The following is a 25,231-nucleotide window of genomic DNA, read 5'->3' as shown; positions in this document are numbered from 1 at the left end:
ACAAGCTTAAAGGGATCATTAAAATCTTTTACATTTCTTTGTGCAATCTTCTTAGGAGACGAGCAAGTTTTCCAAGTTCTTCTTGACACTCACTTGACTTCTTCACGCTTAACGTCAATAAAAAAACAAGTAAAGTGTATCTAACGTTCTTTAATTTATTTTAAAGATTTCTGAACACAATTCTTTCGGCAAACTTCATAACTATCAAACATATTGCCCTCTAGGTCACATCCTGCAAAATCCCAAGAGCTGCATTTATCCGTGAGAATATCATAGCTCCACACTTGTTGATATTGACAGTATCCTGTTCTTGACGATCTCTGAAGATTGCAAAAAGCTACGAAAGCGAAAATTCAATAATGTCACCATTATCATGTCAATCATGTCATCCTTTACTTACGATGGAACTTAGCAAAACACAAAGCGGGAAAGATAATTGTGAATATAATCCATGTCGAGTTTCTATTCATCTTTTTGATAACTCTGATGTGCATAATTGATTGTGTGGTTAATTTATACCTTCGCCATAAGTAGAGAAATTCAAACAATTCAAAGCATAACAATTCAATTAAGTCCCATATTAAAGTGAAAAATTCCTACTTTAACCCTGACCAGAGTTTATATTTCATGTGATCTGCATTAAAGCTTGCAAAATTAAATTCTATAGCAAATTATAAAATTAGGTCCGAACCAATTAAATATAGCGATTTTAGGTAATAAAACCTCTCTGATCATTTACAAGGTTCATCAAGTCCAACAAGAACTTATCGTTTTAATTGATTACACATTTCATTTTGCAATCATTCAAGGAGACGAACTTATTACCTCGGATCTCGCATCCGTAATATATCCAGCTCTCGCAACGATTTCTAAATTGGTTGTAGCTAAACACTTCAGTTCCTCGATCACATCTAGTACGCACAATGTCTTTCGTAATCGGCAACCTGCACGCTTCCAATACATCCTTGATTAAGTCGGCTTTCACATCCTCTGACGACTGACAGAATTGAATGCAATCCACCTGTTGAGAGAACATGTTGCCGCTAATTGTGCATCCTGAAGAACTTCGAGAAACACATTTCTGCTGATGCTTGTCATAGCTCCATACTTTGAAATTCTCACAGGCTCCATGATAAGAATGTTTCTTAATTTCCAAATCACACCTATCTAAAATCAAATTTGGATTATTTTTAATGTCCATTAAAGTATTAAATGCAACTAACGGTCTTTAATCCAAGCAACTGTCGAAGCTTTCCGACCACAGTGATATCGACAATCCGCATATTTCTCAAAAATATTGCCCTCTAGAGCGCATCCTGCATAATCCCATGAGACGCATTGATCAATTATTGCATTATAGCTCCATACTGTCCTGTAATTACAGTTTACAGGATCTCTTGCAATTTTTTGATGACAGTCAGCTAACAACGAAATATTTTTGATATAAAATTCGTAAAATTTCAATGTCGTCATTTAAATTTCAAACCGAATGCGTTTGTCCAGCTTTCACCTTACTTACAATTTTGTCGAGCAAAACTTAAAGAAGGAACGATTATTGTGAATATGATCCAAGTCAAATGTGTATTCATCTTTTCTGATGTGATTTATTGTTTTATGATTCCAATATTTATACCTTTTCCCTAGTGGAGAAAGTAAGCCAAACTAAAGTGTGATGTTTAAATAATGGGAGATATTAAAGTATAATATTGAATTTGAAACAGTTTTAATTAAATGAATGAATGGATAATTAAATTTTGCACCGAGACAAATCTGTTTTATACCCTTGCAAAGGTTTAGACAATATTTGTCATAAGTTTGTAACACGAAGAAGACAAGTAGACATAGCATCAATTGAGAACCATAGATGATCGGTTTGATCGATATCAACTAGAAAGGATGACTTGATGATTGATTGTACTTGATTTAATTAAATAAACGTAAGAACTTTGCAAACAAAACTCATACACTCATAGAGTGGACTGTATCTCATATTTCACTCACCGACTTTGTGTGCATTTGCATTCCAAACAAACCAGGACACATTTAAAATAGTTTGTAGATTTTCGATATCTGCTTTTAGCTTTCACATACTGCACATAGTACATACATCTGAAGCTGTAGTCAGTCATTGTGTTTGACATGCTATCAACTTCAACTGAATACTATGAAAACAAACAGCAAACAAACGGTGCAAGGAACTTGAAGGGTTTAGTTTATGTTTCGTTTTTGCTCTTCTACTTTTATTGGATATGTGCGGATAGCTTCAATTTTCAGATGCAGGAAGACGTGAAGACGAAGCGCATGCAACTTTTAAGGCAAAGGCAAAGGAGAAACCGACAGCTGGCACCAACTTATAACTCAAAGTGTTGTGGCTCTGGATCTGAGCACCCCAAGGGCAGCTGCTGCGAACAAGAGAAACAACATACATAGAAGAAAAACCTACGGAATGAGGGTGACGTTGAAAAGATACAAAACTTGCAACAAAAAAAAAAAAAAAAAAAAAAATATAAGAAAAAGAAAGCGACTAAGGGGAAAAAAAGAAAAGTTTCAGTTACGTGCTGTTGCTTTTAATTGAATTTTTTCACCACAGTTGCTGCTTGTGCTATTGCCGCTCCTAACTGGCCGCTGTGGCGAGCCAATGCCCTGTCCAGGCACATCCGTTTGCCGCTTCCGCTCTGCTGGCCTCAGCTCTTCACTCATCATCACAAACATCATCTTCATTATCATCGTCAGCAACATCATCATCATCCTCGTAGCACTCGTCCTCGTCCTCGTCGTCGCCGTCAACGTCATCATCTCAATGCAGACTCTAGCTGGCGGCAGTCTCTTGTTATTTTCAACGCGCACCAAGTCGCAAGTCCTTAAGCGGTTTATTTTGCCTCACACTGATTTTGCCGGCTGGCTATAGAGGTGTCCAGATGTTCACATTCCTTAAATATACACTGTTGAAATTTCGATTTATTAAGTTTTCGAAAGTTCATTTGTCTGTTGACTGCTGGAAAACATGCCTACAAAATTGATAACCTCGAGCCTCACATGGTCCGATGTTGGTTGGTGGAAAATTATGCAATTGTTAGTTAAATTTATCTATTCTTGAATGGATTTCTCTCAGTGTCTTTAGCCTCTCTTTTTGCGCATTTTGCCTTTTTAAGCAGGAAAGTTTTTAATTAAGAAGTTTCAATTTAACATTAACCATAGACTCTTCTGCAGTTTTTCACTCTTTTCTTTTTTTTTTCTAAAGGAGCATTATCATAATAATTTACTAACTCACTTAATGGCCAGTTCAAGACTTAATCCTACTCTTTTTTCTGAACACTGACTTATCTTTCAATTGAATTTCATTCATGTCGGAATTTCGTCTTGTTTTATAAATTTATAAATTTATAAAGTATACGATCCCCCCATGGCAAAACTATACAAATAAAACAATACCCTATAGAAGCAGTCAATTTAAAATAAACTAGATTATCTGTCACAATGGCGACATCTCCAAAGAACACCTGCATTTGCCTTGTAATATTTCTGACATTATTGGTGGTACTTGGCTCTATTGGTCTCTACTTTACTTTAACAAAGGAAAAGAAGTTGAGTAAGTCAAGTTGATTAGGTAACTATTTCTTATGGTAATCACCTTGTCATCCGCCAGTTTTGGAATCGTGTCGTGAAATGGGTGGCACTTGTCTGGAGTTTAATCACTGCGATAACGCTTTTCAAACACGTGTCATAACCAGATGCATATTGAAACGCAAAGTTTGTTGCATGGCAGCCGAACAAGTGACCAAGCCCTTGGACTAAAAATAAAATACATCAAAACGAAACAGAGTCTTGAGCACTATCTTCCCACAAAGCACTTAAGTGTATTATAAAACTAATTATTCTAATACAATCTAAAATAAATCTTTCAACTTAATTAGAATTCATAGCCAACTAGTTTTTGTCATGGCTCCCCATGTGTGTAGGTCTTGATACTATATGTATCCATTCCCTTAAGATTTTATAATTAATCTTGACTGTATGGACTAACAAGTTTTTATATCATACGAACATGTCCCATAAGAAAATCCATCCTATAGACACATAACTTTTGTCCACTTCCAAATTTTTAAACGTTTAGGAAAAGTATAGGATGATCTACTTGATGTATTCCCTTTACAACGTCGAATTCCTGCTCTTGCTGTTAGTTGCCATTACGAGAATGTATCGCAGATTCTGTATACGCAATGTGAGGGCTTGCCTAGCGCAATGACGTCACTAAAATCAGGTCAACACGAGGCTAAGGCTGAGCCTGCAGAACAGTCTGAGGTGAAGCTCATACAAATTATGTCGTGTGTGTGTGTGTGTGTGCTTAAGTTTGTGAGAGAGTGAGAGTGAACGTGGGGGAGCATGATGTTGGTTATGTTGGGTTTTTTGGGAGCGAAAAGTGAACAACGGGGAAGGGGCAGCAAAAAATAGCAACTCACTGTGGAATATTTTCAACGTTGCCTAGCCTACACTCACCTTGAGACTTATTTTTTGTTTTCTTTTGGGGGTTCTCTTGGATCCTAGTTAATGGGCAGCGGCAATGGACCGCCTGCTGTTTGGTCCTGCTTCTAGTCCTGGTTCTGGTCCTCTTTTATGGAGGAGGCACAGTTCATTTTCGGTTTTGACATTTTTCAATATACATATTGCTTTATATATATAAGCCTGTGTGTGTGTATATATTCATTGAGTCCGGTTCTTCATCTTATGTTAGGCTATTCTCTTGCTGTTTTTGTTGTTTCGTTTTGTTACCGGGGGTAAATTAAATTCAGATTATGCGGCTGCCATGGGCTCTTAACTAGATGAAATGCGATGAGAGGGCAGCCAAAAAAGGAAAGTAAAAGTGACTGGCATTTGTTTTCCATATATTGATTGCTTTTTAATGGATTTTCGCATTGGCCATAAGGTGGGGCAATGGCGACTCCATCTGCCCTATTCCACCTACTCGCTACCTACGCCTTATCTCCCAGTTCCAGCTTCCTACTGCGACTACTCCAACCATTCGCTGCCTTATCTGGTCCGAAAGCATTAATTTTATTTACATAGTTAAATGGTTCAATTGTTTGGCTGTTGATTTAGTGCTGGAATTTCAGTCAGCAAAATTAATTGTTTGATTTGTGGCTGTAGTCGCATCCATTTTTTGGTCCAGTCGAGCTTTTCATGGATGTATGTATGTATGTAGGTCAGAGTCTCTTACTCTCTCTTTCTCTCTCTCACTCTCTCTTTCATATCGCTTATTTGGTAGTTTCCTTCTCACTCACACAATTCTCCCTTGGTGATTTACAGTTTTATTTGCACAGTTTATAAATAAAACTGTCAAGTGAGAGCTGACGTTGGCAGCTGCTCATCTAATGGCATTTCCCATGCCTGTTTAAAGTTTTAGTTAGACATTTGTTATGCTGCCAAGCCTTGGAGTTGTTCCTGTTGGCAGAGTCCAGCACAGTCCAGTAAGTTCCAGTTCTAGTTGTTAAGTTAGTCAATGAGTTAGCTTGTCAATCAACCGTGTCGACTTACACACTCTGTATAGCAAGCAGGTAAAACGGAACTGCAACTGATTACAAGCTACAAGACTTGTGTACAAGAGAAACATCAGACCTACGGATTGTATACACCAATAGGTACACTGTTCCATTAACTTCGAGATGTTAAGCAGGAGAAACAAAGAAGTCAAGCAGTATTAGAACCGACAGTTCTAATAACGTTTCCTGAAGTTTAGGGGCAAGCCGATTAATTCCTTTTCTAGTTACTTGATTAAGTGTAGATAAGCTTGCAAAATATAAATCGACTTATTTTGATTTTAAGTGATTTCGTATAGTGGTAATTAATACGCTTAATATTTGAAACTTTCCAATTAGAGCAGACACTTTGATTATTACTAACATATTTCGGTGATTGATTGCCTGTATAGATTTCAAAGCTAATTGCCCATATCAATTATATTTCAGTTGCCTGTTTAAATATTTGTAAATTCATATAAAGTCATATAAATTTAGAAAAGTAGCTACAATTGCCAATTATACCAATTCAGGGATGGTTGTCCCAGCATATATATATACATAGTCCTTGCCTTTTAAGGTCGAGCGTTAACAAAGCTTTCCACATACATACATACAACCAGCACAAGGAGCAGCAGTTCAGCTTAGCAGCTAGGCAAAAAAAATAAAGTCATGTTACTGAAGAAGGCTAAATGGGGGAATGGGACTATGATAAAATACAACAACAGGAACAACAACAGCAACTACAAAAATGGTTGGGAAAAAACTCACCACGGTTTTGCTCTTTGGGGGCCAAAACAACTCTTTGCTGCTACTGCTATTTGGGCCCTTACTGACTTGGTTGACTTCTCTTTTGGGCTAGAAGAGTCAGGGCTGCGTCTCTCACGCATAGACATGGCAACAGAGAAGGCAGCAGCAGCAACATGGTTGATGCCATGGCATCAGCAATGGTAGTAGCAACAACAGCAGGAGCAGCAGCAGCAGCAGGAGCAACAGCAGCAACAACAGTAAACAGCAAATGCCAGCTTTCATCTTTTTTTAGCACACGCGCCTGACTTGCTGCTACCCAGAGTCAGACCCGCCTGGTTACCCCTGCATCTCCACACCCGTGCCCTGCTCACCCTTCTATTTTCCACCCACTCGTCGTTGGTCGTCGCCTGTCGACTGTCAAATCAATTTGTCAGAAATCACTGACAGCTGCTTACAGCCAAAACACACAAACATGGCCAACCGAGCCCTCAGTCTCGTTTCTCGTCTCTGAAGAGTTGTCATGGTAAAAATAAAAATACAACAACATCAAAAATAGTATAACAAAAAGCAAAACCTACAACAAACTACAACAACGACAGCAAAACAACAAAAATAAAACCGAGGAAAAGAGGAATATACAACAAAAATTGCCTGGGGTGTAAATTATTGCGCATATTTTCATTTCTTTCTTTCAAATTGCTTCTGCAGATTGCCGCCATTTGAAAATTGTCTAAGGCATTTTCATCTTTCTGTACAGAGAATCGAAAGAAGGCTCCACAAGAACCACTTTTGACATTTACAACTCATTCTTTCCCTATTTTTTTTTTGTGTTTTTTCTTATTTTCTACATACATTTTTTCTGTCTCTCTCATTCTCTCTCTCTTTCTGTTTGTTTGTTTGTTTTTTTGTTTTTTGCCTTCGAAAATCTCTCTACGCAGCAAAAGAAGAAAGTTTTCAAGTTCGTCGACTGACAGACAGCAGCGGCTTTTGTTTGCATGCCACTGACACACACACACACACACACACACACACACATACACACACATGTACACATAGACATACATATATATACATATTTGTACTCACTTACATAGAGAAGGTTGTGCCCTGCCAGGCGTATACGTAATTTAGCAGACAATGCCGAAACCAAAGATTCATAAAAACCAAAAACAACAAAATGAAAGAAAAGGTCTTTGACTGACTCCGTAAGAGTTTACGTTTTACACTCACTTATGACCGAATTTGGGTAACTCAGTGCCTCTGAGGTTTATGTAAAAGCGTATTTCTTACGCTTGCCTTTAACTTAAGGACTGAATTATTATTTTCTAACAACTTGTAGAAAACATTAACTAAACAATTCCATAAAAAATTTAACATATTTCATTAGGTTTTTTATGTTTTATCAAAAACCATCTCAACTAACTATATGCTAAAGGGGTGAATAAACCCATTTTGCTACGATAACATCATCATAACAAAATTTAATACATAAAAGCCAAAGAACTTTTTTATTGCATATTTTTTTAGTCTGTGAAAAGTTAAACCTATTAACGATTGCACTTCCTAAACAATTTGAAAAAGACTTCAAATTCTTCTTTTCCTTGACATGAAATCTCTATACTCTTTATAGATTTTACTTATTTCTAAAAGAGCATTTGGAATTCTCTTTTGGCAATTGTTTTCGCCAACTTTACTGGCTAGTAAAAACAACTACAGCAAATCAGTGGCAGTGGCATCCTGTCGGGGCTTGTGTTGCTTTTTATTTATTTTTCGTTTGTAATCTCTACCCCTTTTTTGTGATTTTTCTTCTTTTTTTGTATGTGTATGGTGTGGTGTGTGTGTGTGTGTGTAAGAGTGTGGCATAGATTTTGTTTGACCAACTACAACATACAAGCTCATAAATAAGTAGGCAAAGGCCCATGAACCTCTTTTGTTGATTAGGGGCGGGGTAGGGAAGGGAGGCCAAACAGGCATGGGAGGACTACGCTATGTGTATGGGTTAAGAAAAATGAAAAATGGATTTCTGTGTCAGTTGGTTGCCATAATTTGAGCTTGGTTCGGCTTTGGCTTTGGCCAATTCCATTCATTCCGTGCTGCTGCTTTGACGCACATTCATCATTTGCCATTCAGTTGCTATCTCTTTTTCTTTTTGTCTTGCTTTTTGAGTATATCACTCTCGTTTGCTCTCTCTCTGTCTCTCTCTGTGTCTCTCCCTTTCGTCCTCTATGTCTGGCTGTCGTTTATTTAATTAATTATTTTAAAGATTTGTGCCCTTTTTCGCATTTAATTAATTTATCAAAAGTGCAAATAAAAATTGTTTTCCAAGGGTTCTTGTTGGCGTTTGTCCCTTTTTTTTTTCGCTTTCCCCTTATACCCTTAATACCTTTTACAGAGAACATGGATTTGCAGGTCTATAAAGCAGCCATAGACGAAAGCGTTGGCAAATATTTCTTTTTTGTTACCTACTAATTTATTATTAAAAATTTATTTAGTTTTTTAAATAACTCTTAAAACAAGTTGAACAAATTTTAGTATGCTCGAATACTAGGTATCTTTGAGTCGTCCATTTAAGTTGATGAACTGATGTTTTTTTTTTTTTCAATCTTTTTGTTTTTGTCTGTTCCTTTCTGTTCCTCTTCTTTTTTTATAAATATTTTATTTTAAATAAGGCAAACTTTAAATTAGCCTCCCTGCCCCTTGTCAGGGGCATAAGTGGGGTTAAACTCGCTGTGTGGATGTCTGTGTGTGTGTGTGTGTCTGTCTGTCTGTGTGTGTGTGTGTGGGGTTAAGCCAAGGCCAAAGTTGTGAAAAAAGTTTGTTGAGCTCTGGTGTTATTTTTCTTCTTTTCATATTTTGTTGTTGCTGTTGTTCTGGTTCTCGTCTTTGTTGATGATGTTATTGCTGTTGTTGTTGTTGTTGTTGTAACTCTGATGCTGATAGGTCTAATAACTTCCCCGGGATGGTGTAATCCTTTGGGTGACGTTTCTGTCTTGTTGTTGGACTAATGGACACGGCCCAGGCACGTAAATGGATCTGATGATTATGATGATAATGGTAATGAGTATGCCATCTACGTGTTAATTTCTGTGACATCCAAAAGGAAAATTCCAAAAAAACGAGAAAAAAAAACATTAGCAAAACACATTTCAAAACTTACATACATACATATATGTTTCATTCAATTAGCAAAGAAAGTTTTTCGATGTTTGCATTAAATATATTCATACATATTTGTTGCAACATTTTCACAGACTTGTGCTTTTTGCCAAAAACGGAAATTAGTTACACAACTTATAATTAAATTCCTTCAGCTGCAAGTGACTCTATGTGTGTGTGTGTGTGTGTGTGCAACAAACTGAGCATGTAAACTGGCTCTGGGACCTATGGCCGGAAAACGGTACCAAACCAAGGGCTGGGCTCCGATTCCAATAGAGTCGTTGCCATAGACAACATTTAAGTGCACAAACCATAAAGGCAAAGACGACAATATACACTCAGCTAAAGGTCCTTAATTTCCCTCTTGTCATCTCTCCAAAAACAGGCGCCTTAATTAGAAAGCAGTTGGGGCTGACTGATTGCCGCTGGCAAGGATATGGCTGGTTGATCAAGCATATATGTTGCAGACTACACAGGACATATGTGAACATGGGATGTGCCCTGTTGACTTTTAGTCACTATCAATTTACAAGTGAGATTATAAGGCACACATATGCTTAGACTATGGAGAGTCTTAACATAAATAAACCACATGATTTGCGATCATTTAAAGCCGAACAATAGTTGAAGAGGTAAATGGGAATATTATGAAACGCTTTTGTATCTAAAATAATCTAATTAATCTTTTAGATGTCTGTATAAGCCTTTGTTAATAACGAAAATTCAACTTTCCACAACATGGCGTATGAGTAATATTTGAAGAAACATTTGAGATATTTTCTTAAATTTTAATTACGCTTACATTGCTGGAAAAAGCATTTTTAAGTTTTGAAACGAAATGGACAAAATAACACAAAAGAGAATTGTTTACACACCAATGATTTCATTTAATATTTTGGCTCAAAATCCATAACAAAAATTCCCCCCGGGGATTCCTGATTGCACAACACAGAAATCATCACGTTGCCCATACAGATACTCGCATATGCACATGTGTCTGTGTGTGTGGGTATTTATAGCATTTCCGATCATTGCCTTCAAAATTCTATGTCGATTATTGAAATTGATTTGCACAATTGAACGGCATGGCGAGGACACGCATAAATCACACATGCATCAATTATTGAGACGAAGGTGGAGATGGGGAGGCTCCGGCTCGGGAGTGGAGCGGGGAGTTGGAGGCAAATGTGGGCTGGGCCCATCATCGATGTTCTCTCTTCAACATTTCCCGACACGTATTAATATTTAATACGAAAATGCGAATGTGAATGTGAAAGGGAATAAGGCGTTGTTAGATAGGCAAGTGGCAGGGAATGCGGAGTAGGAGCAGAAGTGCGCTGAGTTAAATGGGCGGCACATCGGAAGGGGGGCGTGTTCTTGTCAAAACAAGCATAGCAAGTGAAGTTTGACTGTTTAGCAAAAATATTTCAACATTTCGTTGCGGCTGGTTGGGCGATTATAACAATTTTTGTTTTGCCTTTGCCATTCGCGCCTCGTTGCTCGATCAATTATGCAAATGGGTATGGCCCAGGCTACACACAACCACACACTTGCAGACAGACACAAATAAACACGCAGATTCGAACACTGAGAAAAACACATACACATTTATTCAATAATAAAGTGTCGCCATTGATGATGATATTGGAATTCTCTTGCTTTGCCGCAAGCATGTCATAGCATTTATTACAAGTAAATTGCGTATACGCAATGTTTGCATTCCCCTTTTTCGTATTTCTCTCTCTACTTGTATGTGTTTGTGTGTGTGTGTGTTCTTTTGGGGTTGCATATGCTAAGAGGGTTGGAACAGCTGGGGCGTGTAAGTGTAAGATGAGGTCAGAGTAGAGGATTAGGCGACATATGTAGATTGTAAGCGGAAAAGTTTGAATATTTGAGTGAAACTTTAAATCATTTTTTTTTATTTCTCTGTAACAAAAAATTGTCATCAGCTGTCTGCATTTTCTTTCCCTTGAGAGAAAGTTTGAGAGAAAGAGGAAGAGAGTTTAAAAACGAGCAAAAAATTTGAAAACCGGAATAGGGATAGCAAGCCGAGCACCGAGGGAATTGGGCGTCAATTACTTCAATTGCCTGGCAGCAGCTGCCACAAGTCAAATAAAACATATTACAAATGACTTCCCCTACTAACGCATTTCATTCTTGCGCCACGCTTCCGCTTTCGCTTTCACTCCTACACTCTTACTCTATTATTCAGACTTAAGAGAGCCAATGTGCCAGCAATCTGACAAATTTCGCACAAATTATGCGTCGGCCACAAAATGATGATGACGCCGACGAAGATGACGATGACGAGGACGAGGACGAGGACGGCGGCGACGATGGCCAAATGGAATAAATGGAAAGATAGAAGTGAAACCGAAGGAGAGGGCATATGGCCAAAAGGCCGGCAACAAAAGGCGACGAAATTATTATTGCATTAAGTGGAATTATTAAATTTCATCGGCGTCGGCTCAGCACAAATCAAAATAAATAAATCTAATCAAAAATAAGCACACAAATAAAAATACAACAGCAGCAGCCATGGCAAAGGAAGAGGACTCCTGGCCAGCACACTGGAAATAAATCAATAAAAAAATAATATAAAAAGAGACAATGAGACAAAAATACATACATATAGAGGAAAAAACCAGACGGGTGTGGGGAGGGGGCGAGAAATAAAGAAAAAGACGAAAATTTGGCCACTGAAATCAACATAAACTTTGATATATTGTGTGTGTGCCGCAATAGGCCAGGCTACGCCAGTCCTGGCTGGGACAGGACACAACCAGGCGTTGTCCTGCGTTGATTTAATGGCTTGCAGAGGTGGCACAGAATCGACAAGAGTTGAGGTTGCCATCGGGGTCGGGAGATGGCAGCTTGGAGCTTTGGGGGCTATAGAAACTACTTATTACGAACGCTGCTTGTCGCCATTGTTGTCAATTTTGTCCTGGCTTTGACAGCAGCACAAAAGGGAGGACGCCGAAGGGTCGCGTTTCGTTCGCTCTCTTTGGTGGGGACATTCAAATTGTAGTCGTCGCATCATCATCTTTATGGCTATTGTGATTTTGGAATTAATTGCCACACACACACACACACACATACGCGCGTACCCGTATATACACATACACACACAGAAGCGTACACGCATTCCACTCCTTTGGCGCCAGTGCTTAAGGGATTTTTGGGCAACAGTTTTGCCTGCTGCTGTTTGTGTTGTTGCTGTTTCCTCCTTAGCTGCTGGTTTACTTTGATTGCCCCCGAAAGTATGCAATGCCTTATAAATTCAGTTTTTATGTGGCAGTCTTGCCCGCTTCTTTTGCCCGCTCCACAATTTGCCCCTTTCCCAACCACTTTTATGACAGATCATTAAAATTTCTTTTTTTTTTGCCCTCGTTGTGGGGGTTTTATTTTAAGTAGCCTGTTTGTCTTATTTTTATGATCCTTGATTCTGGTTTAGCCGTTTCGGTTTCGGCTGCAGCTTCGAATTACGTCCCTATTCCCTACCACTTTGCGGCCTATATATATATTCCTTTATATGTCTGTGTGTCAAAGGGTGCATTAATATTGAACTTTATTGTGTCTCTCGGTGTGAGGGTTCGCTTGTTTTTCTTTACCAACGAGGTCAGTGGGCAGACAACAGCCAAATTATCTGCCAAGAAAGTGTTAATGGTCTGCAGGGTAAAGTGTTTATTGAGGAAAATGCGGAAACGATAGGCAAATTGAGATGATGCAATAAAAAACTTAACGAAAGCAAAACTGTATTCATATTGCTTGTGTATTCTTTTCAATTGTGTTCATCCATTTTGTTCATCTATTTGGTAAATCCTTTCTTATGAGACAATTTAAGACGAAAGACTAAGAACAAATAGAGCGACAAGTCTAAAACCTAGACCATGTCAAATATCGTAAACTAAATATAAAACGCTAAGAAGAACATTTCAAATTATCTACACATTCTTGTCGAGTTTTAAAGGATCCAATTTGTCAGTTCAATATTCTTGCAACATTCAACTTCAATTGCTACTCATCATAGCTCCATGTACTCATACTGATAGGTCTATTGCCAGCATTTACCTACTTGGTAGCTCTAAACACACCTGACAACTCATTTTAATGTATGTCAAACCTCAGTACCTGGGAAACCATAACAACAATCTGAGAAACAACAACAAGAACAGGAGCAAAACAAAGCAAAATAAAATATAAAACAGCGGCCTCTTTTTGACATTTTGAGTGACATTATTTGTGTCAACAATAAAACACTCGACAAGTGGGGAGAGACAGGAACCAGAAAAAGCTAAGAAAAACTCCCAGAAAATCGCTGCAGAGTGAACAAGAGAGGAGAGGAGAGGAGGGAAAGAGAGCAAGAAAAAAAGAAACCAGAGAAAAAACCAGGCCAGCATCTAAGGCCATAACAAAACCAGAGGGCCAGTGCAATTTAAAATTCAATAAAACTTCAATCAGCGTTTAAAAATATCAATGTCTCTATGTCTATGTGTAGGTTGCTATGTGCATCATGGTGTGTGTGTGTGTGTATGTTGGTTGTGGTATGTGTGCCAAGCAATTTAAACAAATTGAAAGCAAGCGCAAATAAAAAACAGTTTGTTGCCACTTTTCACATCAATTACGCACTTCAGCTAAAATAGACGACGACGACTACATGGACGACGAGGATGGCGACGAGAACGTGGGCGACGAGGACAAGAACGAAGAATATAACGAAGATTTTGGAATAAACGAACGAAGGGGCATCAGCAGTAGTCCTTCCATCTACCGTCTGCCCCCATCCCTCCCATTCTTGTTCATCTTCTTCGGCATCTCCTTTTACCGCTGCTGCTGCTGCTGCTGCTTCTCGTTCCTTTTCCTTTGCTCTTCCAACACAAAAATAACACTTGAAACTAAACGCGCATTCAAGCAACATAGCCGTTGCTGCTATTGCCGTTGCCGTTGCCGTGCCGTTTCTGTTGCTTGCCTAGGCTGCTGCTGCCACACCCACCAACAACAATTTTCGCCTGCGTACACGGTCGTTTTTTCGTGGTAGCCCCCACAATCACCCATCCAGCCATAGCGTTATCTCCATCTCCTTTCTCTTCCCCTTGAACAATTTTGAATACGTGTGCCTGCCTCTGTATGTGTGCTTATTTTTGTCTCCGTGTGTGTGTGTGTGTTTGTGTTTGCCTATGTTTTCGTTTGCAAAAAGCGAAAGTAAATGTTTGAAAATCGTAAGGAAGGAAAAATCAAGTAAGCATCAGACGCATACACACAAAATGATTAGGGGAAGGGAAGGGGGCAAATTGGGACGGAAAATTTTCAAATAAAAAGAAAAGCAAACCTTATCCTTTTTGTTGTCGAAGTTGTGTATGCACTAGCAGGTCCATTCAAAAGATTTTTGGCATTGATTAATGGATATCGATGCCAGGAGAATTGCAATTTTCGCACAAATATGAGATTTGATTGAACAATATTTCAACATTTAGAACAAAATAGAATTCATTGAATCTAACGATCTTTCTACCTATTTTGAATTTGTTTCATAAATTCTTGCTCCATTGAAAATCCTGCAAAATATGATACAAAATTAATATAACAGGCAGATATTAATTGCTAGATGCTTAAATAATGACTGCAGTTCCAAAAGCTTTTAAAATTTAAACTAATACTAATAAAAAATATAACTGTTTACTTTGATTCACAATGGATCAATAATGTTTTCATATTTTAAGAAAGCAAAGAAACCAATTCTCAACTTGAAAGATGTTCTAATGTCTACTTTCATGGCGATCGTTTTTTCTTTGCTCTTACTTGAACCCATGATACTCGATTCGGTAAGGGTAGCGATGGAAAAATGCTAGTATGCTGTTTTTTTATTTTTTTGTTTTATTTTATTGCGCGTGATAACAAGTGGGGAGGTGTGAACTACGAGGGATATGGGGGCAGAGGAAGTACATAGTTAAAGGTATTGGTGGGTAAGTGGCGGGGCAAGCCAAGGATAGGGGAGTTCGTTTGGGATTTCTTTTTTTTTTGACTTCACTTGGCTTGACTTTGCTTTGCTTTGGTGTCTGGGCAGCGAGAGCTGTTTGATGTTATTATAGATGACGAAGACGATGTTGATGATGACGATGATGACGACGACCGCGACGACGACTGGTAAGATGTCGACGACAATCGCAGCGTCTCAGGCTTAGGACATAGACAGAGACATAGTCAATGGCAATGATGATGATGGTTTCGCCTCCACTTTCGTTTTTTCTGTTGAGGGCTGCCAATCAAAGTCGCCGCACCAAATGTCTTGTTCTTGGGCATGTTCAGGTTGTCAAGGCTGTTTCAAGTACATGCGTGTGCGTGCCTCTCTCTCTCTATGTGTGTGTGTGTCTTGTCGGCCATTACTTTGTTGCCTAGGTGGTGCCATTATTGCTGTTGTTGCCTGTCGCCATTGACAATGATGGCAAGTAACTTAAAGCCGACTAGATCGTTTTGTTAAGGTGATGTTAAATTATTTTAGATAGCCTAAGTGGGATATGTAATTGCATTTGTGGGAAAAATCTTTGAAAAACTGAATGGAAATTGACTAAATAATTTGATCCAATAAAATGTACCTAAATATTTCCATCTTATTACTTTGGATTTGGAATAGAATAGTTTTAGTCAAAAGATCATCAACATTAACTTAATTCAGCTTATTGAGATAAACTTAGTGAAATTTGAGACTTTCTTCAATGTGTAGCAGCTTTAAAATATAACCAAGGCACGTAAAGGCAGTTGCTCAATTCGATTCGGCCATTTGCGTAAACAAGCAACTTAAATTTATCTACCAAGTCACCGTTCACATTACCAACTTCCTTTTGTTAATTTTCCTGTTGATAAAGTATATTTTCGAAGTAAATTGACAAAACATGCCTTTTGAATGGCTTCCGGTCAGAAATTGTTTTCGATTACTAAATAACGACTTCAAAATGTATGTTTATGTACACTCAAATGAAAGGTGATAAAATACATGACCATCTGACAACAGAGAACATGGAGATTCATGAATTTTCAAATTGACATGGATTTCCCTTGTCGACAAATTTGTGTAAATTTTCCGACAATAGTCACTTTAATTTGTAGGCATTGAAAACTTGAAAACGGAATTTGAATATTCTTTAAAATTTTAATCATAGAATTTATTGTCGTAAAGAAGTTCTCGGTTCCCTCTTTTTTTCTTACCTGCCCTGGACCAGCGTGAGAGGATATGTTTAGCAAAAGGCTCCCAAAAAGACTTTGCCTCTTCCGCTATACTCAATGCTGCTGGCGCCTAACAATATGCAATAATAACAATTTACATATTCATGAGGTCGCTTGCCACAAGAGCGACAGGACAACAGCGGCGTCGACGGCGGCGGCAGTTTGCATAAAGAGCAGCAGAGGCCGCTTTAAACAATAAAACACACGAAAAATTTAAATAAAAGACAGAAAGAAGCGAGTTACCCTTCTGCCCGATCCTTTTCCCCCTTCTATTAAACCATGGATGGCTGTTAACCCCACGGTAAAACCGATTGGACAGCCCTTTTGTTAAGCCGGGGCGCGCGTAACTGTAGCTGGCCAAATATTTATATTTGCCAACCTCCTTCGCATTATTTCCACACTGTAACCCCCGTCTTCCGGCACTCCACCATTTGGGGGGCATCCTTTTTGGCTCATTTATTTATTTTTCATATTTTTATGATATTTATTTTCGAGCTGGTATTTTGTTTGTGCTCTGAAAAGTAGATAGCGGAAATTTCAACCGTTAATATGTGGAGAACGGCGGCAAACTGTTGGCGCGAGAGGTGCGTAAAGTTCGGGGTTGGGTTGGGGAAAGTGGTGAAAAGGAAAAGCTACAAGTATTATTATTTTTAGTTGTGGAAGGGATGAAGGGTCAAATGTTGTGAACAAAAAATGTTTCTGTCTTTGCTTTTTTGCTTTAGAATGTTGAATTGTTTTTACTCTTGTATATACATCGTGTGTGTGTGTGTGTGTAAGTGTGTGATTGTGGTAAATGTATGTGTGCTGCTCTTAGTTCTATTGTGGGTGTGTGCTCTTTGATGTAATTTGAAAATCAAAACAAAAGACTACAATTTGTAAAGAGAAAAATGATGAAAGATTCTTGCAGCATCCACATCGAGTCGGCGCTCTCAATTGAATCTTATTCTCATTCGCTCTTATTACTTCTCTTTGCAGCAGCAGCAGCAGCAGAAGCACCATCAGCAGCGACGCCTTTGAGAAAAACTGACAACCAGTTCCGAGTTCAGTCAGGTGCAGACAGTTGACGTGTTTGGTTGACCAAAGCGGCAAACAAATTTCACAATATCATAGAATTAAATCAGAACAAAACGGAGGCACGGAGACAATTAGAAAAATAAAATATATACATATATGTATACTCGTTTACGGCAAACAAAAAAATATTTTCACATAAAAATACAATCAAAATTTTGCTACAAAATGCTTATCAAGTAATCAACAAAAAGGAAAGATGTGAATTCAATTGGGAATCGTCTGCATAAAAAGAGGAACTTTCGCGCGCGAGTGTGTGTGTCTGTGTGTTGCTCTTTGCCTTTGGTCCAGTGTGTGTGATAGTGAGTGTGTTCATGTTTGTCAAATATTCTACATTTGTGTGAGTGCGTGCCACATATCGAAAAGGAAAAACGCGCATCTAAGCAGGAAAAGTAGCAGCAGCAGCAGCAGCAACCGCAGCCAGCAGCAGCCAACATAAGGTAGGGCCTTTTCCACAGCATAACTCACCACACCCTGATCCTGCAGGATTGGTAGCTGCGCAGAGAGAGAGAGAGCGAAAGAGTAATACAAAGAGAGAGTGTGGTACAAGGGGTAAGAAGAGGGCAAGAGTGGAACAAAATGCGAGAGAGCAAAGTAAATTCTCTCACACGGCGGCACGTGGAGTCTGTACACTGTCAAATGCCTTCCATAACAAAAAGGAGAAAGAAATTATCTAAAAAGTTAGAAAATTTCGTTTTTGATAATTTTCTATAGCATACTTTCCAGGGCAGGGCACCCCAAGGCGAAATTGCGTTAAATTAGTTATCCAATTTCAATTTGCCGTCGAGCATGTGTTACGCTCTAAACTGACCTTGGGGCAATGACTTGGTTTTTGCAATTATAGAAACATTTTTTATGTGCAAAAAAAAAAAAAAAAAGGAGGACGAAAGACGAAAACAAAAACTAGGATACTGTGTCACACGCACACACATTGACAGAAATAGAAGGCCATGTGTACATGTAAATGACCGGAAACTGTGCTCAAGTGTTAGAGTCGATGCCGACTGCTTCTGGATAGAGATGAAGCCAATTTTCCCTTTCTCTATTCCTAAATCCTTGTCTTACTCTGATTTTATTTTTTCCCCCTACCCATGCCACAATCCTCTTGTTCATCTTTGCTTTCTTTTTACCAATTTCTCCCTTTTTCATTCTTTTTTTTGGGTTTTGTTCTTTTTTCTGTAGCTTTGGCAGGAAAGCACTTCAATTGTCAAATTGTTCTTGTTTATTGTTGCAATAGTTTTGTTGATGGACAGGTTTGCCTTCCAACCAGCCGGCCTCTCTACTTCCTCTTCAACTGTTTCACCATTATGTGTCTATCTCCCTGGTCTCTTGGCTCCTTTCACTTGTTTTTAAAGTGATTTTCGCAGACGTCGTCACTTTTTATGGGCGTCGTCGTCGTCGTTGTCGTTGCCGTTGCCGTTGTCGTCTTTTGCAAGTTGGTAGTCGCTGGCACCAAGCAAAGCAAAACAAAACAATCAACACGGAAGTATTTTTATATACACACATATATATATATATTTGTGTGTGTGTCGTTGTGTGTGTAAATCAGCGTGGCCTAGTGCGCTGCTTGAGGTTGACGTGCGCGCGGGCTTTTGTCTCTCCTTTTTCCATGTGAGTTTTATGTATGTGAAGTGCCTTTAGCTCCATTTCAGCTTGACATTTAAGTTTCTTGCCTTTCTTTTCGTTCGTTTTTGTTGTCAGTGTCGTTGTTGTTTTCTTCTTCTGTACTTTTTTGTTTTTGTTGTTTCCTGCTTCTTGTTTCCCCATTTTATTTGTCATTTAGTTTAGTTTGCTTTTGGCTAAGTTCAAAAGTTAGGCTAAGGCGGGAATGACATTTGTATATATGACCACAATTAGAGTTTTAGTATTTCACTTTTTGCAACTATTTTTTGTGACACCATCCGATGTAGGATAAAATTTTATCCTTAAGCCAAATACCAATAAAACGCATCATTTTATCTCAATCATAAAAATTATAGTTACTGAATATGAGTACATATATTTTCATTTAACTCCAATTAAAGAGAACGTAATTTTCCATTTGCCAAAGTGTTTTCTATAATCATTTCATTTATTAATAATTCGAAAAATTCTCTTCTATCGTGGCAAATTAAATAAAATTTTCTATAAATTGTTTAATGCACATGTCATGAATGACAAGTGGAAAATTGCATGCTGTAGACCGACAAAAAAAACGCAGAAATATCTCAAATATTGAAAGCTATCGGCGAACTTTTTGTAAGCAATTGCGGCACGGGTCATGAGGGGGCCAAATTTCATAAATACAACAATAAAACCAACAAATGTTGAGATACTTTTTCGTTGTATTGTGTATACAGATACTGATACATACATACATACAAAATTATATAGACAGCTACAAATATTCTGAGATACTTGATGTTGGGGCAGACAAAGGCAAAAGGCAATTATAGAAATACAGACGAGAGTAGCAACAACTATATAAAAGCCAGTTGCCATAGACAATCACAACAGCAACAACAAAAAAGAAGACCAAGACAAGAGCGAGCAATGGCCATAGTGATGGCGATGGCGATGGCAATGGCAATGTTGACGACAAGTAGCTGCAAAAGTTCTGCGACGTTTTGCGCATATTAAACAAAGTTCCATAACGTCGACTGAGAACTGCCAACTGCCAACTGCGAACTGGGATATTGTGGCTGAAACTGAGTCAGAGTCAGAGGCTGAGACTGAGGACTCAGGACTCAGGACTGAGACTGGGTCTGAAGCTGCGGCAGCAGTCTCATTATTTATTTGATTGCCCGCACAGCCAATGCTCAAATTACCCCCAGGGAGCTCCCGGCTCCTTTCGTATAGTAGAAACAAAAAACAAAAACCAAGCATAATAGTCAGAGGCATAAACGTAATTAATAAGGCAAATTAATGCAAACAATAATACAAATTCATTTTCATGCACAAATGAAACTAAATTAGAACAACGTGAGTTCGGGAGAAAAAAAAACCAACAACACAAAGCAAATTGAATGCTAATTTCAGCTTAAGACGAAAACTTAATACTCTCTAGGGGGAACACACACAGACACCACAACCACATAGTCACCAAAGGCACACACTTAATTTGTTGTGGTTCCCCCAAAATTTTTGTTAGAATACCAAAAAGTTTTAATGAAACATAACTTTGGCGTAAAGTGAAACTAGATACAATCAGAAAATATTGTTTGATAAACAAATTAAACAAGTTTCTGGTATTAAAAATTATTATCGTTAGAAAATCAAAAAATTCTGCAGCTTTGCACAAAAACTTTTACTAATTACCGATTAATTTTCATGCAAAGGCGAAGGCTTAAATCAATAAAAAAATTGTGTGTAAACTTTTATTGAAACTTTAGACGACAGACTTTTAGAAAGTTTTCCATTTTTTTGTTAATTATCATTATTCAATTTAAGCTGATTGTTTGTTGGTTTCAAACGAATTCGACTCTCTAATTTTTGAATCGAATTATAAAATAAATAAATTTCTGCTAAATATTTTAATTTGAGTTAAAATAACTGAAGTTTAAAATAATCTGAGGAATGTGAAAATCATGAAAAGAGTCAGAAAAATCAAAAAGTTTTTATAAGATATTAGAGAGAAATTTGCGGTATGAGATTTAGTTTTATTAGTCTTCAGACTAAACCTGTAGAAAAGTTTAGCGACCTTTTCGGAAAGAATTCTAAGAGCAACAATACATATTTAGCTAATCAGCACAACCCATACACAGTCTCACACACATGCACACACACACATACACAGATGGTCTTATACAAAGAAACATCGACAACTAAACAGTTCGTCGAGCAGAAAAACGAGGAAATCTACTTAATCACGTTTAATTAAGGTGAGTTTATAAGTACACATGTATGTATATACAGAATGTGTGTGTTTGTGTGTGTATCCGTATATAACTACTATTTTTTTCCTTCATTTTTTTGCGAATTGCTTTTATTGCCTTTATGGCAGGGCAGAGATACAAAAGAGAGCTTGCCAGGTAATCGCAACTAACCCCTCAACACATAAACCAAACAGATTTCATGATGTGCACATAAATGCAAATTAGGGTTAAATGTGGATGAGTGTGTGTACGGGTGTATGGATGTGTGGGTGTGTGCACCACACCGGATTATAATAATAAGCAAGTACTTAGCATAAATGGATTTATTGGCTGCACATTCATCAAGAGTCAAATGTAGTCACTTAGTTAACATTAGTAACAACTGGATGAAGAATAGCTACTAACTAAACATATACCGGTTAGTGGCTTTGTTTTGTCTTGACTCCAACGAATCGACAACTCTGTCACTTAGTACAAGGCATTGTTAATCTTCTTTTTCCTCTTTATCTGCCCCTGAAGGCGAGTTACATTCGAAAGATCCTTTTCATTGGAAATCTAAAAATGGAACTCTATTTCATTGGAAACATTCGAAGAATTTAAAACTTAAAAACTTTTGTTAAATAGTTTATTTTAACTTGATTATAAATCATGTTTCTGTGAGTTTAACAAAAAATAAATTATCTTGATTCAATCAAAACAGAAAATGATTCAATTAAGATGTTTCTTAATGTTTTTTTTTTTTTTACAAATGTGATTTATATGTATGCCAAAGCTAACAATTGTCCCTGTCACATTCAGCATTCCTTTGGTTCTCGGCCCCTCTTCCTCCTTCTCCACCAACCCTAAAAGTCCTAACGAATGTCACACATTTGGTTAATTGAAAAAGCATGAAGGCCCCTCTTCATCATTAGCAAAAGCTTCGTGACTTATGTCGTTGCCTCAGACCTCCAGACCCTTAGACCTCCTGCTGCTACGGCTGCTGCTGCTGCTGCTACTGTTGTTGTTCCCGTTGTTGTTGGTGTTGTTGATGTTGCTCTTCGCTTCTCCCTTTACGCCATCCTGCCACATTCTTTCCATTTATGTAATCGATGCATGTCGAACAGCGGCAGCAGCAGCAGCAGCACCAGCAACAACAAAAACAACAAGTGAATAGCATGTGTGACATGAGCTAAAACGAACGAAACGAAGCGCATTGAAAGGCGGCAACGTTTTGGGGCGGAAAACAGGGGGCGGTAAAGAATATGGCACACAAAGCAACAACAAGAACAGCAAAAAACCTATCAAGTTGTAAGCTCGTTGATTTCAATTTGTGAATTGTTGTTGTTGTTTTTGCTTCTGCTGTTGTTGTTGCTGTATTAGGAAAATGCATTTGCATTTGCATATTACCCATACGCCATGTTGGCCCACAGCAAACAAAAATATTGTTTTTTTCTAATTAAGCTAGAGCAAAAGACAGTGTAAAATAGACAAAATAAAAAGAAAATAATGCAAAAAATTTGAAAGATACATACACACACATGCAAAACTAAGAGATAAGTCGAGAGGAATCGTCCATATATAAATTGCCAGGCTAGCTGCTTTTCCATTTGCCTCATTTTTCTCTCGTTTTTATAGCACAAATTTAGTTTTTCTTTTCTTCTTTTTTTTTTTGTTTTTAAGCCAGGCGTTTGCCTAAAAAGTACATACATTTCAAATAAGTCACGTTTCCGGAAAAGTCCCCAACACACAGGCGCACACACGCACACACACACACACATGCCGCTTTGTTGTGGCATTGTCTGCGGCTAGCAACAAATAGGAAAAAAACAACTAAGAACACACACACACATACACACACAAGCATACGAATACAACAATAAAATGCTGAAAAAAAGCAAACTAAATCAGACAAAATATTTGCCTCTTTAGTTTGGCCTGTCTGCGCGAAGTTCTCTGTCCTCTTGTTTTTAACAAAAATTGTTCTCTCTTTTTTTTTGTATCTCTAAAGTTGCATAGTTGTTGAAGTTGTTTTTTTGTTTTTTGATGTTGCCGTTGCTTTTCGTGTTGTACATTTTTAAGCTGATTTGCAGATTATTATCGAAAGGAAAAATAACATGAAAAATATTACCACAGCCCAGTGGAAAAATGATGGAATTAATAAACACCTTAGAAAATGCTATCAGAATTGAAAGGATTCATCAGCTAACTATCTACAATCTAAGGATATTAGATACATATTAAATAAGAATCGATTGAGTATTAGGCTAGAACAAATCATTTGAGTCTAGTGAATATTTTGAAAACCTTTTCTTATTCAATATTATTATCTAAAGTAGTGTGATTTTTGATGCTGTGCAGTTTCATCAAGTTTCAATGCCCCTTCTGCACCCTATAACGTCACGTGAATAAACCCAACAAATGGTTAACAAGGAGTCATAGTTTTCCCCTTTCGTTACGTTCCTCCAGAAGCAGCGACAACAACTGAGTGCTGATTTATTTGCCACATTTGTGTGTTGGCTCAGTTGGTCTTACTACTGCTTTTTTTTTTACTGCTGTCTGCATATACATCCATATACTATGCGATGGCATGCGCCCCATGCCCCACCTCAACTATATATAGTATGCCATCATCTACACCAATATTATACACACTTTATGTGCATATTTTTATGTCATGCTTGCCTCTCTTTCTCACACGTTTCGCTTGGCTCTGTCTTCTGTCTTTCTCTCATAGTTATAGCATTTGTGTTGGTTGGCTGTTGTTTGCTCGTTTGCTGGTCGCCATTTGCCTTCCATTTTTACGACTTGAATTTGTCGTCTGTTTCAATGTATATATGTATGTGTATGTGTGTCGTATGTGTGTGAGTGTTAGTGTGTTGTATGGTTGGCTGTTGCCTTTTTAGCTGAACTTTAATTGAATAAGTTTTAAGCGGATTTTGTTGGCAGCAACAACACCGCTCGCTCGCCAGCAGCTTTAGCTATTTACATATATCCTGGCCTGGCTTTTGCGCGAGTGTGTAAAATAATTATTAATTGAAATATGCAAAATACTAAGCGCTAACAAAGGTTTTTGCATAACAAATTCCAAAGGAAAAGCGGCAACCGCGGCAACAGGCAACGGAGAACAAAAGGTGTTGCAATTTGATTATGGAATCAGAACCGAAAGCAAGATTTGCATTTCTAATGCGTATTTATACATAAATTGATTATGAGGGCGCGACAAGTTAGCATAATTAGAGTCAAGTGGTTGGATTTCTCGGTTGAAATTATATTACGAATTCAGTGAATAATTTCAATCAAGTCAGTCTTGTACTTACATGAATTTTCACTTATAGAATGTGCAGGTTAATCCAATGATAAATTTCGTTGCTCTCTGTTGTTTTTTGTTTGTTTTGTTTGAAATATCATTCAATCCATTTTGCAGTTGGTAAGAGACTTTTCACTTCCTTTAAGCAGATCATGGGCTATATGTGTAAATGCATTTCGCAACCAGTTTCCATTACTGACAGGCCAGAACGGAAGTTGGCCATTTTCATTTCCCTACCACGCGTTTTACATAAAAATCAACTTGCTGTTGCCTTAATGTATAGGTACATACATGCATTTAAGTATGTGCGTGTATGAATGTCTGTTTGAGTGTGTGTGTGTGAGTGTTGCCTACCTTTGGGCTTTGCACTGGGAACTTGG

The 25,231-nt window shown here is 37.9% G+C and overlaps 2 protein-coding genes and 2 long non-coding RNA genes across 17 annotated transcripts in view; 2 read left to right on the top strand and 2 right to left on the bottom strand.

Annotated features, from left to right (window-relative positions):
- Positions 1-137: 137 nt before the first annotated feature.
- LOC137585426 (uncharacterized) lies at positions 138-2,087 on the bottom strand. The gene is made up of 5 exons (XR_011033560.1): positions 2,002-2,087; positions 1,520-1,640; positions 1,224-1,421; positions 401-1,167; positions 138-337 (listed from the first exon to the last, which is right to left on the bottom strand). It is a non-coding gene; the product is annotated as an uncharacterized lncRNA (long non-coding RNA).
- Positions 2,088-2,235: 148 nt separating this feature from the next.
- LOC137585347 (uncharacterized) lies at positions 2,236-4,798 on the bottom strand. Of its 3 annotated transcripts, none has more exons than XR_011033548.1 (3): positions 4,498-4,798; positions 2,556-2,942; positions 2,236-2,399 (listed from the first exon to the last, which is right to left on the bottom strand). It is a non-coding gene; the product is annotated as an uncharacterized lncRNA (long non-coding RNA). The 3 variants fall into 3 exon arrangements; XR_011033547.1 differs by lacking the exon at positions 4,498-4,798 and adding an exon at positions 3,632-3,836 and having other exon boundaries at positions 2,556-3,565; XR_011033549.1 differs by lacking the exon at positions 4,498-4,798 and adding an exon at positions 3,632-3,642.
- LOC137585346 (uncharacterized) lies at positions 3,430-3,922 on the top strand. Its single transcript, XM_068301091.1, has 2 exons — positions 3,430-3,589; positions 3,647-3,922. Exons 1-2 carry the CDS (start codon positions 3,478-3,480, stop codon positions 3,793-3,795), a joined length of 261 nt encoding a protein of 86 aa, XP_068157192.1. The 5' UTR covers positions 3,430-3,477; the 3' UTR covers positions 3,796-3,922.
- A 12,885-nt stretch (positions 4,799-17,683) lies between the features above and the next one.
- Positions 17,684-25,231, top strand: part of GluClalpha (glycine receptor alpha 1) — a 38,909-nt gene continuing 31,361 nt past the window's right edge. For all 12 annotated transcript variants that reach the window (XR_011033620.1, XM_068301530.1, XM_068301527.1 and 9 more), the window contains exon 1: positions 17,684-18,151. The gene's annotated coding sequence lies outside the window, so the exon portion shown is untranslated. The remainder of the gene's footprint in view (positions 18,152-25,231) is intronic.

Source organism: Drosophila tropicalis, unplaced genomic scaffold (genome assembly GCF_018151085.1).
Source record: "Drosophila tropicalis isolate 14030-0801.00 unplaced genomic scaffold, ASM1815108v1 contig_878, whole genome shotgun sequence".
Classification (NCBI taxonomy): Eukaryota; Metazoa; Arthropoda; class Insecta; order Diptera; family Drosophilidae; genus Drosophila; species Drosophila tropicalis.
Note: the sequence above shows the minus strand (reverse complement) of the source record. Positions and strands in the feature narration are given on the sequence as shown.